Source organism: Rhinolophus sinicus, linkage group LG05, assembly GCF_036562045.2.
Source record: "Rhinolophus sinicus isolate RSC01 linkage group LG05, ASM3656204v1, whole genome shotgun sequence".
In the NCBI taxonomy this organism is placed as follows: Eukaryota; Metazoa; Chordata; class Mammalia; order Chiroptera; family Rhinolophidae; genus Rhinolophus; species Rhinolophus sinicus.
The window spans coordinates 67,580,559-67,597,936 of NC_133755.1; the positions used below are offsets into that span (position 1 = coordinate 67,580,559).

Here is a 17,378-nt window from a genome sequence, read left to right on the forward strand (position 1 = left end):
AACAACAGTAAACCTGAAAATGCCACCAGGTCAATTCTAATTCTTCTGTTTTTCCTAATGAGTCGCAACGTCCCTCTAAGCAAGCTTCAGTTCTCTTCAATTCTCCATACAACCTTAACGGGAAGAAAAGCAAGGGTCTCAAGAGCCAGGCTGAGGGTACTCAGAAAGCCGGAGACCAAGGGCCGGAGACCCAGGGCTGGGGGCTAGAGCCCAGCAAATGGAGTGCAGTCCTAGCCGTACTGTCAAGTCCACAGAGGTGAGGAGAAACAAAAATCAGATGCAAACATCTAGAGTCTCCTCAAAAAGTTAAGTACAGAATTTCTATATGATCTCGCCAATTCCACTTCTGAGTATATGGGGTCAGACAATTAAGCTCACGAACTCATCCTACAAAAAGTGCTACGTACCTCATTGCTGAATATCACTGCAGTCACCTTTGAAGTACTCCCCTTGGGAAGCTATGTACCAATGCCAGTGCCTAGTCCACCCTTCAAAGCAATTTTGGAACTCTTTTTCTGGGATGGCCATCAGAGCTGTTGTCGTATTACCCTTGACGTCCTGAATGTCATCAAAATGTCTTCCTTTCAATATTCCCTTTATCTTTGGGTAAAGAAAGAAGTCATTGGGGGCCAGATCAGGTAAGTAGGGAGGGTGTTCCAATCCAGTTATTTGTTTACTAAAATCTCCCTCACAGACAGTCCCGTGTGAGGTGGTGCATTGTCGTGATGCAAGAGCCATAAATTGTTGGCAAAAAGTTCAGGTCGTCAAACTTTTTCATGCAGCCTTTTCAGCACTTTCAAATAGTCAACTTGGTTAACTGTTTGTCCAGTTAGTGCAAATTCACAATGAATAATTCCTCTGATATCAAAAGAAGTTAGCGACAGTGTTGCAACAAGTTCGAAAATTTGTCAGACCTCATATATCCAAAAGAACTGAAAGTAGAGACTTGAACAAATATTTGCACACCCATGTTCACAGCTGCCAAAAAGTAGAAGCAACTCAGTATCCACGGGCGGGTGAATGGTAAACAAAACGCAGTCTATGCCTGCAATGGAAGGTTATTCAGCCTTAAAAAGGGGAAATTCTGACACATGTTACGTCATGGATGAACCTGGAGTCCATTGTGCTAAATGAAATAAGCGGTCACAAAAAGACAAATACTTTATGATTCCACTTAGATAAGAGACTCAGTCAAAGTCATAAATACAGAACGTAGGATGGTGGTTGCCAGGGGCTGGGGGAGAGGAGTCAGTGGGCGATAGGCACAGTTTCAGTTTGAGATGATGAGAGTTCTGGAGCCACAGGGCGGGGATGAACATACAACACTGGGGACGTATTTAATGTCACTTAACTGTAGACTTAAAAATGCTTAAAATGGTTTTATGTTATGTATATTTTACCACAATTTTTTTTAAAAATCTGTTGCTGAAACCATTTTTATAAAACAAAACAAGGGTCTCAACTGACGCCGGGCCAGCACAAGAGGAGGGATACGTGGCTGGAGGACCTAAGATGGGTTGGGGAAAGGCAGGCCTGGGAACTCATGTTTCAGGAGTCGGTTTATCTTTCCAGAAAGGGCCAAACTCAGTCAAGTGAAAACAGTGAGAGCATCTCTGCCTGGGATCAGGCTCCTCATCTGTCTGTCAGCAAAGGAATATAAGCTGGTGGTCTCCAAACCCTGAGCTCCAACGTTCACCCTGCCGTGACCCTCAGAGACGCGACAACCAGGAGTGCTGGCAGTGACACGGGGCCACCCGCATGACCAGGAGACTTGAACCCACAGCTGCTCAGTTATTTTTAAACAGGAAAATGATTCTACTTCATTCCAGCCACCTACAGAAGGCGGCTGAGCTGTCTCACAAAATGGAAAAGGCAGGGGAGGCTATGCCAACACTTCAGAGTGTGGCAGTGCTGAGACCCGGATGGTGTCCATACCCCGAGGCCCCAGGCAGAGCCGCGAAGGGCCCCAGGCTGAGCGCGCTCACAGGTACTCCACGTGCCTTGACCCCTGACGAGGAAAAGTAGTCAGAAAAACTTCAAGGGGGCAAAAGCTACTTCAGTTCTCTTGGCCTCGCCACAGAGTTTGCAGATAACATACCTACAGCAGGCTAGAACCTAAGAGACTTGGCTCGAAGGCCATAACATCCTTGACTGAATATTTCCCTTTGTAAGGGCAAGGACTACAAACCCAACCCCCTCTAGTGTAGTTAAAAACAACACAAAATGTTCTTAATGAAGTAAGTTTAAAATCAGGCCCAGGCTGATGTATTTAAGGGGATCTGCACGGCACACTTGAGAATTCCGATCCTAGATTAATTACTACGGTAATTACTAGAGTAGAGTTGCTCTAAATTAATTACTAGGGTAGGTAATTACTAGAGTTGCTCTAAATTAATTACTAAAGTAAATTATTACTAGAGCTGCTCTAGATTAATTACTAGGGTTAGTAGGGTAAGTTCCATGAGGGCAGACTTCGTTTTGTTCCCTGACTGGAAAAGAGAGAAGCGCACAGAGGCACTCGGTAAATACCTGTTGAATGAACGTCCTTTCCGAGATCTCCATTGTCCTAAAACTCAGCTGTTTATTGACTACAATCAAGGCGAATCTAACATGTAACATATACACATGATATTAAAAAGCCTTACATCGAACTCGCTGATAGCTTGGGGAGGTGGGGAAAACCTACATGCACCCCCTGTTCTGATACCGATGGCAACTGGGACCCCAAGAAAGCTCAATACTTTAAAAAAACAGGTTACAAAATGGTTATTTCAACGAGAAAAGCAGAGGGTGGTTAGTTCAAACTCATAAAAGTTCTTTTTCCTGCAAAAATTTCCTAAATAAAGTGTTTTTAAAAAAAGAGTTCTAAGTATATTTTATATTTTGTTATTTCAGGCTAAAAATACCTCTACGAAAGTGGACAAGGGCTTCCAGGATCACACTTAAACTTACTTATCTAATTTTTTATGTGCAAGTAACTTGAAGCTTAAAAAAAAAGCTTCAAGAATTAAAATAGGACCAAGAACACTCCTGTCATTTGCTCTCTTTCTCCCTCTTTCGTTTGATGTGATATATTATCTATGATATGACATAATTACACACTTGTTTTCTGAATCATTTCAAAGGAGGTCTATTTCCATGAATAGGGATATTCTCTTACATAACAATAGCACAGTTATCAACTTCACTAAATTTAACACGCACGGGACTTTATCTACCATTTGTATTCCAGTTTGTCATTTGACTCAATAATGAACGGCCTTAATAGCATCTTTCTCCCTCCAGGACAGGACCCATTCCAGGGCTGAGTATTATATTTACTGATCACGTCTCCTTAGTTTCCTTTAATCCACAGCCTGTTTTTTGTCTTTTATGACTGCCATTTTGAAGACAAAAGTCCCCATCCCCCCTTTTTAGTTTTTGACAGCTTTGCTCAACCAAGTTATTTTTAGTTTGTAATAATATTCTTACATCTGAAATACTATTATCCTATTCAAATTTAGGTCTTTCTATCCATTTTTAATAACTTGCTCCATACTTAAAATGTACACCTCTCTAACATAAGTAATGGGAAAACTATCTAACTCACATAATTCTGATTCGAAATAAGACTTTTCAGGAATGCATACAGCAGTATACATACAGCACATTATAGCATGTGTTTCCAAAGCTTCCGGGATTATGATCGCTTCCTGTGTGAGTAGCCATTCAAGTCTCTCTCTAAGATTAGCTCCCCCTCCTTCCCTCCCTCTCCTCCCCACCTTCTAATGATCTTTCTGGTATAAATGTATGTTCACCTAAGGGGATTCTGGTCTTGAATCTTAGAAAGATTTCAGGCACCATCAACACAATGAGATCTCTGGTCTTGCCTATAGTCTGGGTTTCTATAAATTTTAATTCAAGAAAACTTAATACGTCTACTATTATATGATTCTAGCTTAACTTTTAGTTATTGATTTAGAATACTCAAATCTGGTTTTCCAGGTGGTGCAGGAAATTAAACTCAAACAAGGGAAGCAGCTTTTCCAGTGGGATACACATCCTACCAAGGAAAATCTTCCAGTTCACAAGAAGCTCTCCGACCCTTTTTCTCCTCCAATCTGCATGTTTTATTTGAAAAAATGAAGACAAGGAAAAGGCTGAAAGCCAAACACCACCCACTTAGTACAGACCTTTCTGAGCCATGCGTCTCAGAACCGCAGCTCTGGTAAACACCACCATCCACCTCACCTACCAGAGTCCCAGATTCCCGCACCCAAGCGTAGTGCGATCACCATTGGCTCCCCCAGCTGTGAAGCGGTTCACACACGGGTACTTCGCCTCAACCAGCAGGTGTGGTTCGCAGGGCGCGCATCTCACGTTTAGCTTGTCCATTCAACAATGCGCACTGTGCAAAACACAGGGGGAAAACACAGGGCCCGCCCACTGCTCGCGGCTGTGAGCTCACGGGGGCTGGACTCCCCCAGCTCCATAGAGACCCCCAGCTCCCAGGACAAGACAGGTCACCCTGCTGATTGCAAGGGTAGTTTTTATCTCAAGCAATTTTTGTCCTTCACGTTGATTTTGGAACCTAACCCCACATTAAGAGGTAGCTCCACTGTATTGGGAATAAACAGTGTCCACTTCAAGACCTCAATGAGTGTCCAAACTTTCCTTCACCTAAAAAGTCTAACGGAAGCTACGAGTTAAAACAAAAACACACAGGAGCGCGCGCGCGCGCGCGCGCGCGCGCGCACACACACACACACACACACACACACACAGTTTGGGGACACTGAGTTTACTAAAATCTAGTCTCTGCAGCCAAAACTTTGCTGTGATTGAATCCTTGATAAAAGGAAGATCATGAGCTCCGTAGTCTGAAAGCAATCTTAATGCCTTGCTTCCGTTTTACAAATTATTTATAATTATAACAGCAAGGTAACAGAAGCTCAGAATCTATTTCAGTTTTCTACACTCCCAGGTGAAATATCCAAATCTCTCTCTGGGGTTGAGCTCTGCTGTTTCTGCCTTTTAAAAGTTTCTGTCGTGCAAATACTGCTTCTCAGGTGAAGTTCCTTCCAAACTTTCCACCACTGCGTAGGCCAATCCCATTTGGAGAACGCTACTACATTTCCTGAGGAAAACATCACTACATCCCAAACTGTGCCACAGATTCATTCACAATCCTGTTAAAAAAACTCAGTAATTCAGGATAGTCCAACTTCCTAGTCAACCTTTATAATTAACTGACATGAGATTTAATCTGTGTTTTCTTTCTAGAAATAAATTCTATTTTTTTGAACCCTGGTAACAAAAGACTGTTTACATGTATAAAGCTGAGACATGAAGTCTGATCAAAACACTTAGTGAAGCCAGATCAGACTCCCACCAGCAGTTACCCCACACAAGACGGCACAAGGGGCACCCCCCACACAGGCACCTCAACGTGGCACCAGGTGACACCAAGTGCCAAGCAAGTAACATTATCCGATGTTTAAGTTGTGTGGTCTCCTCAAAGTATTTGTCAGATGAAACAATCACCATCCAGTGCTAAGCCAATCCTTGGGTTCCATCTAAATTAGTTCCTTTTTTTGGTGGCCAGTTACAGCTTCTTTGAAGCCATTCTCTTTTTTAGCACTGAGTATTTAACCTCATTTCCAAAATCAAACTTCCTTGGGAAATGGCTCCTGAGGTCCCCCTCACCTGGATGCCTCACCTACTTCCTTGACCTATTCAAATCCTACCATTGCCCATCTCAAGGCCCAGCAGCTCTTCCCCAAGTGCACAGCACCTGTAGATCCAGCATTCATCAGATACTGTATTTGCTGAGAAACAATAATTTTGCAAAATAACAAAACACACACACACAAACCAAAACAAAAAACAGAACAAAAGCAAAAACCAAATCCCACCTTGACATCACATGACATCCCTACTTCCTCACCACCCATCCACTCCTACCTCACATCCACCTGCATCCAAACGTCTCACCAGCGTCATCAATGTCTTACAAGCCTTTTCCAAACTACACTGCAGATTGATCCCTTGTCTCTCCCTCCTTCTTGAATACACCTTTTTCTTGGCTTCTGGCAAAACACATTCTGATTTCCTCCTCATTCAGTTTCCTCCTCTACAGACAGTTCATCAAGCCTAACTTATCCAAAATGGCTCTCAGCGGCCCAGGGCTTTTGCACATGCTGTTTGCTCTGCTCAGAAGGCTCTCTCCCCCACTATCACCAGTGACCCCTACCCCACACACCCCGCAGGCCTCAGCTGAGATCACAGGTCCTCAAAAAATGCTAACACTCCATCCTAAATGAGCCTCCCTGTTATTCCCTCTCACACTCCCTGCACTTACCACCATTTGCGATTCTGTATTCTGTGGTTTAAAATCACCCCACTACTAGCACCTTCACCTCCGTACGCTGTAAACTTCATGAGAACACAGGGCCTGGCACTGTTGAATGAAATTTTCTCTTGGCTTTTTCTTCTTCTTTGAATACAAATAATGAAATGGATTTTGCCAACATAACTGGGAAATATTATAGTTCGAAGTATAAACGTTTCCACAAAGCAAACACTGTTTTGTGCTATTATCATGATTATTGTTTTGTAGGTTAAGACACTGAGGCCCGAGAAGCAATGGACTATAGTCACAGTACCACAACTCCAAGACTAGCGGAGAGATAAAAATCATCAACCTATAGCTCTAAACGAATTTTCTCTCTCGAGAAGGAAAAAAAAGGATCCAGAATAGATACCTTTTACTGTCAAATAAAAGTACCTGACTGGATTAGATGCATTTCTGAAAATAGCTTTTATGCCTCTGTGAAATTGACACACCCCACACATGCTAGACATTTTCACCGCTAAATATAGTTTATTGAAAGGACAAACATCTGAAGCAACGCCTGGACCAGGAGCAACCATGGTCCACGAAGCAATAATGAGACATTGCTTCATTACCTCTCCTGCTCCCTTTACCCACACAGAGGCGGTAACCAGATAAAAGGCCAACCTCTCCCAAATTTCAGATTCCATGTATTTTTTATCAAAGTGATATGTGCGTGTAAAGAAGCATACAAGCTACACGGCTCCTGAGAAACCCAACAGTCCCTTCCCTTCTCCCTACTCCCACTGCCTCGCTCTCCAAGGACAACCACTTCTTTTGCATTAACTGATTCTTTTGCATTTTGCTTCTTCAAAGAACATGTTTATCTTACTACTTCCTGGCTTTTTAGGTTAGGCACTCACTGTCAATTTCAGAAGGGGAGAATTTAACTCCCTTTCACTGACCAACACCACCACCTTCCACTCACACCTCACTTAGGCAACAGTTTTGGTTAGCTCACTCGTCAATATCTACATTATTATAAGTCTGTAAACATTCTGGAGTGGTGAGCTTTGTAGGAAAACTATGGAACCTGCCCTAATCTACACAACTTTTTTACTTCCCCTGGAATAAACAACTGTCCTGGAATTTGGGGGTTTATTAAGCTTTCAGTGTATCAATAATTTACCCACAGACTCTCCCTGATGTGCCAGCACGTGGTGGGGGGGAGGCAATCAATTTCTCTTCTACGAGCTGTCCAATCTGGACGGGTCCCCAGCTGTCATCTCAGGACCTTCCTTCACCAACATCCTGGAGACTCCCTTCTAAGGATTGCTTCTTAAACAAGTCACAAAAATACACCAACTGGTAGGAGAAAGATTGGTACATTTGACTGCATGAAACTTAGAATGTTGGTTCTTCAGAAGACCCCTCATAAGGATAAAAAACCAAGTCATACAGAGACTTTTTAATACATAAAATTGAAAAAGAATATAGAACAGATACATGTGTGCATGTGCGTGTACACACACACACACACACACCTCCGAAAATAAGAAAAAGACACCTCAAAGGAAAAAGTGGGCAAACGATACAAACATTTCTCAAAAGGCAAGACAAAAATAAACACATAAATAGATTCTCATCCCTATGAGTTATAAAGGAAAATCACATCTCAGTGGTGCTGAGATATTATTTTAATACCAACCAGATTGAAAAATAACATCTCTGACAATACCAAGTATTGGTGAGGACGTGTCACTGTGGGATTTTTACACACCGCTGCAGACTGTGAACGGGCACAATCACTTTGGGAAGCAATCTGGATGGAGAAAAGTGACGATGCACACCCCTATGCCCCAGTGTTGGGGCTGTTCACAAACATCCTGGCTCTCCTCTCCTTCCAGGCACATAGTAGGATGGCATGTCCCCATGTCTTTGAGGTTACACAGAGACCTGTGACACGCTTTGGCCAGTGTTATGTGAATAGAAGGAATAGGTGTCACTGCCAGGTGGAAGTTCCAAGGGCCAGCATAAGATTCATCAAACTGCTGTCCCCGTACCATGGTGACCACAGAGGCATTAGGAATGGAGCCACCATCAGGCCACCTTGGAGTGCTGACAATGAGAAGAGACCCCTGCAGACCCACACTGGATGTACAGCATGCGGGAGAAATAAACGGAGTCCCCTGAGATGTTTGTTACTGCAGCACCACCTAGCTCATCTAGGCTGATATGCCCAACAAGCTCATTCATAGGAATCCTCTCTCGAGACGCTTTTACACGTGTGAACATTAGACAAGAATGCTCATAGCAGCATGACTGGTAATAGCAAAAGAACAAACAGAAACCCAAATCTCCACTAACAGGAGAATGAATAAATAGATACAGCAGGTGCTTAAATAATGTCATTTTGTTCCATGTCATTTTGTTATAATGTTCATAAGAAAAAGAATTGCTTCCTGGCAAGGTCACTGTAAGTGTGGAGTTTGCACATCCTCCCCACGTCTGTGTGGGTCTTCTCCGGGGACTCCCACATCCCAGAGCTGTGTACATGACACTGGCTTGTTTGCACGGTCCCCATCTGAGTGAGCCTGGGTGTGTGGGGGTGGCCCTGGGATGGAAGGGCATTCTGTTCAGGGTCCCCATGGCACCCTGGCGGCCATGAGACCCTCCCGCCATCTATGACACTGAATCAGTGGGTTGGAAAAAAACGATCTTACTTGTTTTTATTCATCTTTCTTCAACGTATATCGAGTTCACATTTGTTTGTGTTTAGTATTAGAAATATACGGGAGGATGTGCACAGGTTATATGCAAATAGTACGTCATTTTATGTAAGGGACTTTGGTGTGGGCGGGGGCGGGGAACCAATCCCCCGCAGATACTGAGGGATGACTACATACACAGAAGGTGCCCAAAAAAGTATACGTTTTAATAAAGGAAAAACGGTATTAAAATTGTAATACTCAATATATACCGATAACAAAAGATGACTACAAGTCATGTGTATACATTTTGTTTTTGGCACCCCTGGTATAAATACGCACATAAATATATGTAAAACATAACTTCAAGGTGATGGAAAACCAAGCTTCAAAAAAATACATAAAGTATGATTCGCTTGTATAAAGTTATAAAAACATACAAAAGTAAACAATGCGTTGATTAGGGATACATATATGTATGTTAGAACTACAATAAAAACAAGGGAGTATTAACATATAATTCAGGATAGCAGTGCCCACAAAGGAGGAAGGGAAATGTACTCAGGAAAACACACAAGAGGTCTCTCAGGCACTGGAAATATGCTAGTTTTTGTAACAGGTGATGTTCATTTTATTACTTGTTTACATTTATATTACATACTCCTACGCACATGAAAGAGTTCATATTTAAATACTTCGGGCAAACTGCTGTCCCATTTATTATTTTTGAACATCCACTCTCTATTAGTAACTATATATTTATTCAGAATAAAACCAACCACAAAATATAGTACCTTTTCCTAAGGAGATCTTATTAGGGGCTGTTTATTTTGTTGTTGATTTTTCCTTTTTTTTTTTTTTTTAAGTCAAAAAAAAAGAAAGCAGACAAATAAAATCTGGTGCAACAGACCCACCAAATGTTCAAGAATATTAATGAGTCTGACTCACAGCGCTGTGTGAGCCTGCTGGTGATGTATTGGGGACATCCTTCCTGGTCTGTATAAGCTCCTAAGGGGCGCCTCTAACAGCTGGGCTTACAAGTACACAGGGCAGCCGTGAGAAACAGCCTAACAGCACTCTATTACTTGTTCCAGTTTTCTGCATAATTTCCATTTCCAGGACGAGGCAAAGCATTTCTCAGCCTCCAAGGTTCACGATTATCAGTTCTACTTGGATATCCATGTGGTCACTAAATATCAAGAGTGCTCCGGTGACAGAAACTGTTCCAGCGCTGCAGGCACAGTGGTCAGGGACGCAATCCTGGGACCTCCCTTCTGGGGCTCACGTGCTGGTGTGCTCGAAACAGATAAAGCCACAAAGAGTGACCAACAGTGGTGAGCGCTGTAAAGGAAAGGAGAGGGCAGCAGGAAAGGATCGGGGGGACGTGAGGACACCCTAGGCAGAGGGAACAGCCGGTGCCTGGCACGCGGGTGGGCCCCCATGCTGAAGAGCAGAGGTGAAGGAGAAGCAGCCTGCGAGGTGGCGAGGGACAAAGGAGCCGTTAAAATATGTGCAGGGCTGCTTTCAGTACAGTTGATTTCAAGGTTTAAAAATAAAGGGAAAATGTGGGCTGAAAATCTTATCAGACTTACTACTTGCATTTTAAATAATCTCCTTTATCCAATGCCGCCAGGATGTGGAGTCAAGACCATAAAATCCTATCGCTTCACAGTTAGTAAACGAATTCTTTAAAAGCCACAAGCCTCTCAGTCATTTTCAGCTCTTCCTAGAGTCCCAATTGGGTTCAAATGGCTAAGCCTCCACTACTCACCATCTACACATTTGTACCTCATGTTATTTCCTGAAGTGACAGTCCGTGCCCTGTCTGATTATCTAGCAAATACATTGGCCTTATTATACTCTCGTTAAATGCAACTGTTGGAAACCTCGGAGCTTTCACTAATGGCTTATCAGTCCTTCAAAATGTTATCAGTTATTTTACTTATATAAATCTCCCTGTCTATGCTCCTGAAATGCAAGTACCTCCTTTATGGTTCCTTCCATACTGTGCTTTTGGAAAACAAGACCAAAGCATGTAAGACTCTTATGCGAATATCTGGAAGGTCTACACAGTGCAAAGTCTGCCCTGTTGAACTGAAGATTTTTATTGTTGGTGGAGACAAAATCCACCAACAAATTTAGCTACCTGAGCAGGACTCTGGCCAACGTGAGGCGGACTAGCCAAAAAAAGCAACACCCATGCTGGGCTGCACCCGTTTCCAACCATGGGACAGAGTCCTTCTGAGCCCGCATGAATCCCTCCTGTCAGTTTCCCCTGCCCTAGTCTTTGGGACACTGTTCCAAAGGTAGATAGATGATCTACTCTGGGCACGGCCACTCATTCAATGCATGGAACGCCAAGGGAAGTTCCCTTTCTTTACTAGGATTTAACATGGTCAAAGAAGCCCCGTTATCAAACCCTGCAAATGCGTTTCCTTGAGGCAAGACTTCAGCACAAATTGCTATTTAAATATTTAATTTTCTAATTATATGTACCAAACACTGCCCTTTCTAATACAGAAATGAATGGAGTTTAGATCCTTCACAAAAATACAAACTTCTTTACAACGCTTTTGTTCCAAGAAGCCCTCGTTATTCAGTTTTTTAACTTTTTCTTTGTTTCAAACCTACTAGGTGGCAAACACAACTAAGTCCTTGATGTATGTTATTTAATTCTAGTCCTTATTTTAACTGGAACCTTTGTGCGTTGCTGCTGGGAACATAACACGGTACAGCCAGGTGGAAAACAGTTTCTAGGCCCTCAAAGTAAATAAGCTCCATTATTGCCCGTGTCTTCCGGCTGAGTTATAACTAAGGCTCAAAGAAATTGAAGAAACTAGCCCAAGGCTTCTCAGCCCAGATTTGTAACCAACCGACTGATTTTGACTCCAAAGCCTGTACTTTGTACTACCCCATACGTCCTCCCTTCACCCTTCACTGTTAAAAAATCGGTCAGCCCATCAAATGCGATGACAGCAACAGGGACTGAAGGCAAGCATTCTGGAAAGCAGAAAACATCAATATTTTATTCAAATTACAGCTTTTAAACTGCCAGCCCATTTGGGAAAAGAACTGCAGGAGTATACAGAAATGCACATAATAAAACACCGGGAAACTAATGTCATCCTTCAGAAGGGTACATCTAGGTGGTGATATTCGATCTTTGAAGTTTATGCTGCTCATTTGAAGCGCTGCAGAGAAGGCTGGGGGAGACAGCAGTGCTGCGGTGTGTTCTGTCCATGACCTCCCAAATGCTGACTTCTCCCCCTCTTTGTTCTCCCAGACCTGACTGAACTTTTCTAAGAAATATTCCCACAGGCTGGCGGCGGTATCCAAGTGAATACAGTGTAACTTTACTTCCTCACTTCCAGGGCAGCAAAATCACTTGGGGGGCCCGGGGGGGGGGGGGCGGGCTTTGGAGACAAGGGATAATACTGTAATCAGTCACACCACCTTCTAACTGGAGGAAAAGTGTCTGCCTCCCATTACTGCCCCTGAGCCCAGGATTCCTTCCTCCAGACAGGTCCCAGGGGGTGGGTGGTCACTGAAGCCACCTGAGAAGTGGGTGCCATGATCCTTCCCCCTCAAAGGAAAAGCTCTAGAAAAAGACGGGCGGTGGAGGAGGTCTGTTTCCCACCCACTCCCTCCAGCCTTCCACAGCAGTCAGACTGCCAGGTAAACAGGAAGCCGGGAAGAGAGAGGGGATGCTCGGGTCCCATGTAATGAGCTCAGCCTCAGTCAGAAAAGCTGGGCCTCCACTCCCACTCGACTTCTAAGAAAAAAGTGGAATCCATCACTCACACACTTATTCATTTATCTGCTCATCCTACAAATGTTTGCTGAGCATATACTATAGGGGAGGCACCATGCTAAGTAAAATACCTGCCCTCATAGAACAGACAATTCAGTAGGGAGAAACAATGAGCAAAATAAAGAAGTGTACTGCATATTAAAAAGTGAGAAAGAGTTATGGAGAAAAATACACTGGAGATGTGTACAGGGCGTGGGAGTGGGAATGTGTGTGTGTGTAAGTAGGAGGATGATTTAGAATCCTCAGTGAAACAAAACCTTATATTTCTGAGGGTGGGCAACGTTTAAACATTTCAGAGTATTTAACTGCCAATGGAGACCTCCTATGTTTAAGTTCCTACTACCTAATTACAGATTCAGTATCGCAATAAAAGAAAGGAGATACTTCTTCATAACTGCTCCCTTATATTTTATTTCCTACCCTTCTTAACCATCTCCACTCGCTTCTCTCCAAAGAAAAGCCCAGAAGTGGTGAGAATAAACATCATGTTAGTGTCCATTATTTTCATAAACTCTTAAGTTTTACACCTTTAAAATAAATGGCTGAAGACCTGCCAAATTAGAATTCTACATTTTCACAGAACTGCTACCCACATGGAGCTGCCCTGTGTCACATCAGTTTTGATTGTATAACATTCGAAAGCGGCCCCATTACGAGCAGCCCGTTGGTGGATGTGGTAACTCAGGGTTGCTTAATCGGCACAGCCACGTTATTTGCTTGCTAGCTAAATGCCCGAAGGTAAAATGTCCAACTGCCTAGGAGATGTCATCCTTTCACAGTCAACAGAGGGCTCTAATAAAGCAAACTGTCACCAAGTAAGGCCAAAGCCACAGGTACAATGACAACATGAGACCCGCTTGATTTTGGAATGCAACCGGAGTCACAGATACTCTGGACAATGGGACCAGGCTCTTGGGAGGGAAGCTGGCCTGAATCTCCATCAGGCACAAGAGTGTCCCCCAGTCAGTGCGGGACTGAAAGTCCTTCTGTTCCTCCGTTTACAAATCTTCAAGTCCTGTCCACCCCCTTTCAGAAAAGAGACCGTTTATAGAGCAGGTAGTGTGCTTACAGCACCAAAAATTAGGATACACTGTCCTCAAAGGAGGGGGGTGGAACAGCGAAGAGCCCAGGGACCCGTGCAAGGCCCCTTGATCGCTCTGGCCGGCCTTGGTCTCCTCCTCTGCATAAGGAGTTATGTGATGGGAAGAAGACCTAAGGTTCAGACTTCAAAAATTTGAGAATTCCAGAAGTGCCCTAGACTCAATTGTTCCCCTATTGGCCCCTTTAAAGAGGTGTCCCAGCTAATGCAAGCTGGCCTCAATTTTTCCAAATGCTTGATTTTCAATGACGTTTGGATAACTTTTAGAAAAAGTGCTTTGTTTTTCATAAATTTTACAAGCCTGAGTTTTTTTCCTCCTATCATTCCTTGGAACAAACTGATGGGGGGTGGGGAACTGACCTGTTCAATCTTGCTACTAAAATCATGAGCTTGGGATTCGCACTGCCTCGGCTTCTCCTGGCGTGGAGACTGTCCCCGGCCCTCCCTGCCCCATTCTCGGAATGCCAGGGCCTCCCGAGCTGCGCCCCGCCGTGGATTGGCCATGTGTCCCCTGCCGCGACACCACCTGGAAGCTCCGGAGCGTCCAGGTGGCCAAGTCGGGGAGGGCCAGGGCGCACCCCGCTGCCACCTGGCATCGCACCACGGCCCGCGCTCTTGCAGGGGAGACCCTCGCTCCCTTGGGTCACGCTCCAAACCGCGTTTCTCCTTCGATTCCCGAGCCAAATCTGGCCGCCAGACGGTCACTGGGCCAAGCAGCGAAGGCACCTGCCTGGCCCTGAAAAATGCACGATCCCGCAAGTCCCTCTGCCACAACCTCGACGGAGGCTTGCAAGAGCAATGCAGAAGAAAGGAAAGCAAGCCCGAGGCAGGGCCGTCCCGGCCCGGCGTCTCCCGAGAAATGGCCACCTGCGATGCGGCCCCACCGGCCAGGCGGGGAGCGAGGTCCGGGACCCCACTGCTGCGCCCGCCCGCCCAGGCGCTCCCCTTACCCGTGAGGCGGCCGCCCCCCTCGCCGTGCCCGCGGCGCCGCTGCAGGATGAAGTAGCAGCTGCTCTTCTGAGTCACCCACAGCTTCAGGGCGTTCTTCAGCAGCACCTCCTCGGGCTTGAGCCACATCGCAGCGGTCCGGCCGCGCCCGCGGGCTCCGGCTCACATCGCCCCGGCCGCCGGCCGCTCCGGGCCGAGCCCGCTCGGGAGGAGGCGGCGGCGGGGACCGCAGTAGCCGGTGCCGGCGCTCAGAGCGTCCCGGGAGCGCGGCGGGCGCAGCTCGCCCCGCGCAGCCCGCGAGCTGGCCCCGCCCACAGACCCGCCCAAGCCCCGCCCACGGACCCCCGGCCCCGCCCACGGCCACCCCCACCCCCGCTCCTGCTCCCGCGGCGCCTCCCGGGTTTCCGAGTCCCGGCCGCTCCAGCCCACAGTTCCGGAGTGGGGAGAGGAAGTATAATCCCTGCTGCCAGGTTCCCCTCCGCTCCCCGCCGCGCTCGTGGTGGGCGCCGCGACCCTTGTCCCTTCCCCCGCGCCTCCTGGGAGGCGGCTCGGGATGGTACCTCATCCTGAGCCGAGGCGTAGAGAGGGAAAAAGACCTCTCTTGTTCTCACGGCTGCAGGTTGCCCGACCTGGGGCATTTATCTTTAGGGGGACAGAATGCACGCCAGAAAACCCAGGTGTGTGTGGAATAACACAGCGCTTAAAGTAACAAGAAACATTTTTACACATAACCCAAAAATAGCATTAAAAATTAAAAACAATTATTTTCCGATTTTTAAAAAATGCTTAGTACACGTTTTTGACGCTCTGGCAAGGGTGATGTTGTAGGACCCTGAGGCAAGTGTCAGACCAAACTCAACCCTGGACACCCCTCGTGAGTACAGAAGATACCGGTATTAGGGCCCTCCTGCGGGTCCCCTACGCAGGAATGAAACCAGCCACGTTTGTTCTGAGAGAAATGAAAACCTGGGAAATACGGAGTAGGTGATAGTGAGGAAACACTGTAGGGAATGTGGAGGTAGGGTTTTAAAAATGAGTATGTCCTCAAAGCTGATGTAGAAATAGACGCCTTTGACAGGCAGGGAGGCCCCCAAGCCATCTCTGCAGGGAGACAGTTCAATCCAACACCCTAGCAAAAGAGAGGACAAGAAAAACTCCACCAAAATGTCCCTCGGCTTTTGACAAAGGGATCCCTGATAAAATGTGACTGCTAATTAGGACACAACTGAAAAGTAGAAGTAAAGTAGATCCCCCACGGGGTGCCTGGGAACTGAGTGACTTCTCTCTGCCGGAAGCCAAGGAGGATCAGAAGGGATCAGCTCAGAAACCCAGACCTGACCTGGCAGGTAAGAAGCCACATAAAGAGCCCTGTGCTAAGACAAACAGGACTGCCCACCTAGCAGGCAGGGGCAGCTGTGGTCCAGAACTGGCAGGCCACCGACAAATCTCCTCGGAGAAAAACTGAGGAAGGAAGTCAGCTATAACCAGCAGGATTTTGGTGCACAAAAGCAGACAGAACCGTCAGGGGTGGCAAGAAAATAGTCTTTCCAGAAACATTCAGTGGCACCTTTCCTTCGGGAGTCATGCTGGGGACAGTGGGAATGAACAGAATAAAGGGTCAGTTCCTCAAGGTGGGCATTGAGAAAGCCCCACAGAACATTGCTTAGGAAAGGAGTGTTTGCCACAAAGTCGAGGAGGGAGGATATGTCTGGTAAATGGATGAGCATGGATGACACTGTGGTTTAGGGCACACGTCTGGAGACCAACTGCCCTACATCAAATCCCATTCCTGCTACTAGTTAGCTGTGCAACCTTGACCTTGGACAAGACAGGAATTTCAGTGATCCTCAGTCTACTCAACTATGAAATTGAGATAATCATAGTCCTTTTTTATAGGTACTATCCAGTGTTTAATATATTTAAGCACAGTGCTTAGAACACACATAAGCACTCAATAAATGTCAGCTATTATTACCAAATGTACAAAAGTTCCTGGAAGTGAAACCATCCACATACACACTCACCCATATTTTAAACATTATTAAGCTCTTATTATCTGCCAAATATTAAAATATATAATATTAAAGCACAGAAAGGGGTATATGAAAGCAGAAGGAAGGGTACTGTGGGTCCTGTGCCCTGATCTCTCTTTTTCCCACCCCAAAGCTCCTGCCTGTACCTCCCAATAGCCACATCAAATAGAAGCCAAAAAGTAAGGGAGCCCAAGGGATGCAGTCTGTAGAGGTCAGCCTCCTGGGCACAGAGCAAAGCAGAAAGGTTGGGAAAGGGACCTGGAGGGACCAGTGGAAAAAACTAGCACAGGTGGTAGCAATTTCCTACTATCCTTCATCTCTGGATGCTCATCACCCCTTTTTGGTGTTTTGGATTAAATTGTGTCCCCCAAAATTCATATGTTGAAATCCTAATCCCCATTACCTCAGAACATGACCTTATTTGGAAACAGGATCATTGCAGATGTAATTAGTTAAGTTACAATGA

At 45.4% G+C, this 17,378-nt stretch overlaps 1 protein-coding gene across 3 annotated transcripts in view; it reads right to left on the bottom strand.

The window, feature by feature from the left end:
• TBC1D8 (TBC1 domain family member 8) overlaps positions 1-15,200 on the bottom strand; it is a 99,397-nt gene extending 84,197 nt beyond the window's left edge. Inside the window, exon 1 of one of the 3 annotated variants that reach the window (XM_019753835.2) lies at positions 14,882-15,200. In XM_019753835.2, the coding sequence (XP_019609394.2) occupies positions 14,882-15,008 (127 nt within the window). In that variant the 5' untranslated portion in view covers positions 15,009-15,200. The remainder of the gene's footprint in view (positions 1-14,881) is intronic. The other 2 variants (XM_019753834.2, XM_074332395.1) reach the window with 2 other exon arrangements.
• Between the last annotated feature and the right edge of the window lie 2,178 nt (positions 15,201-17,378).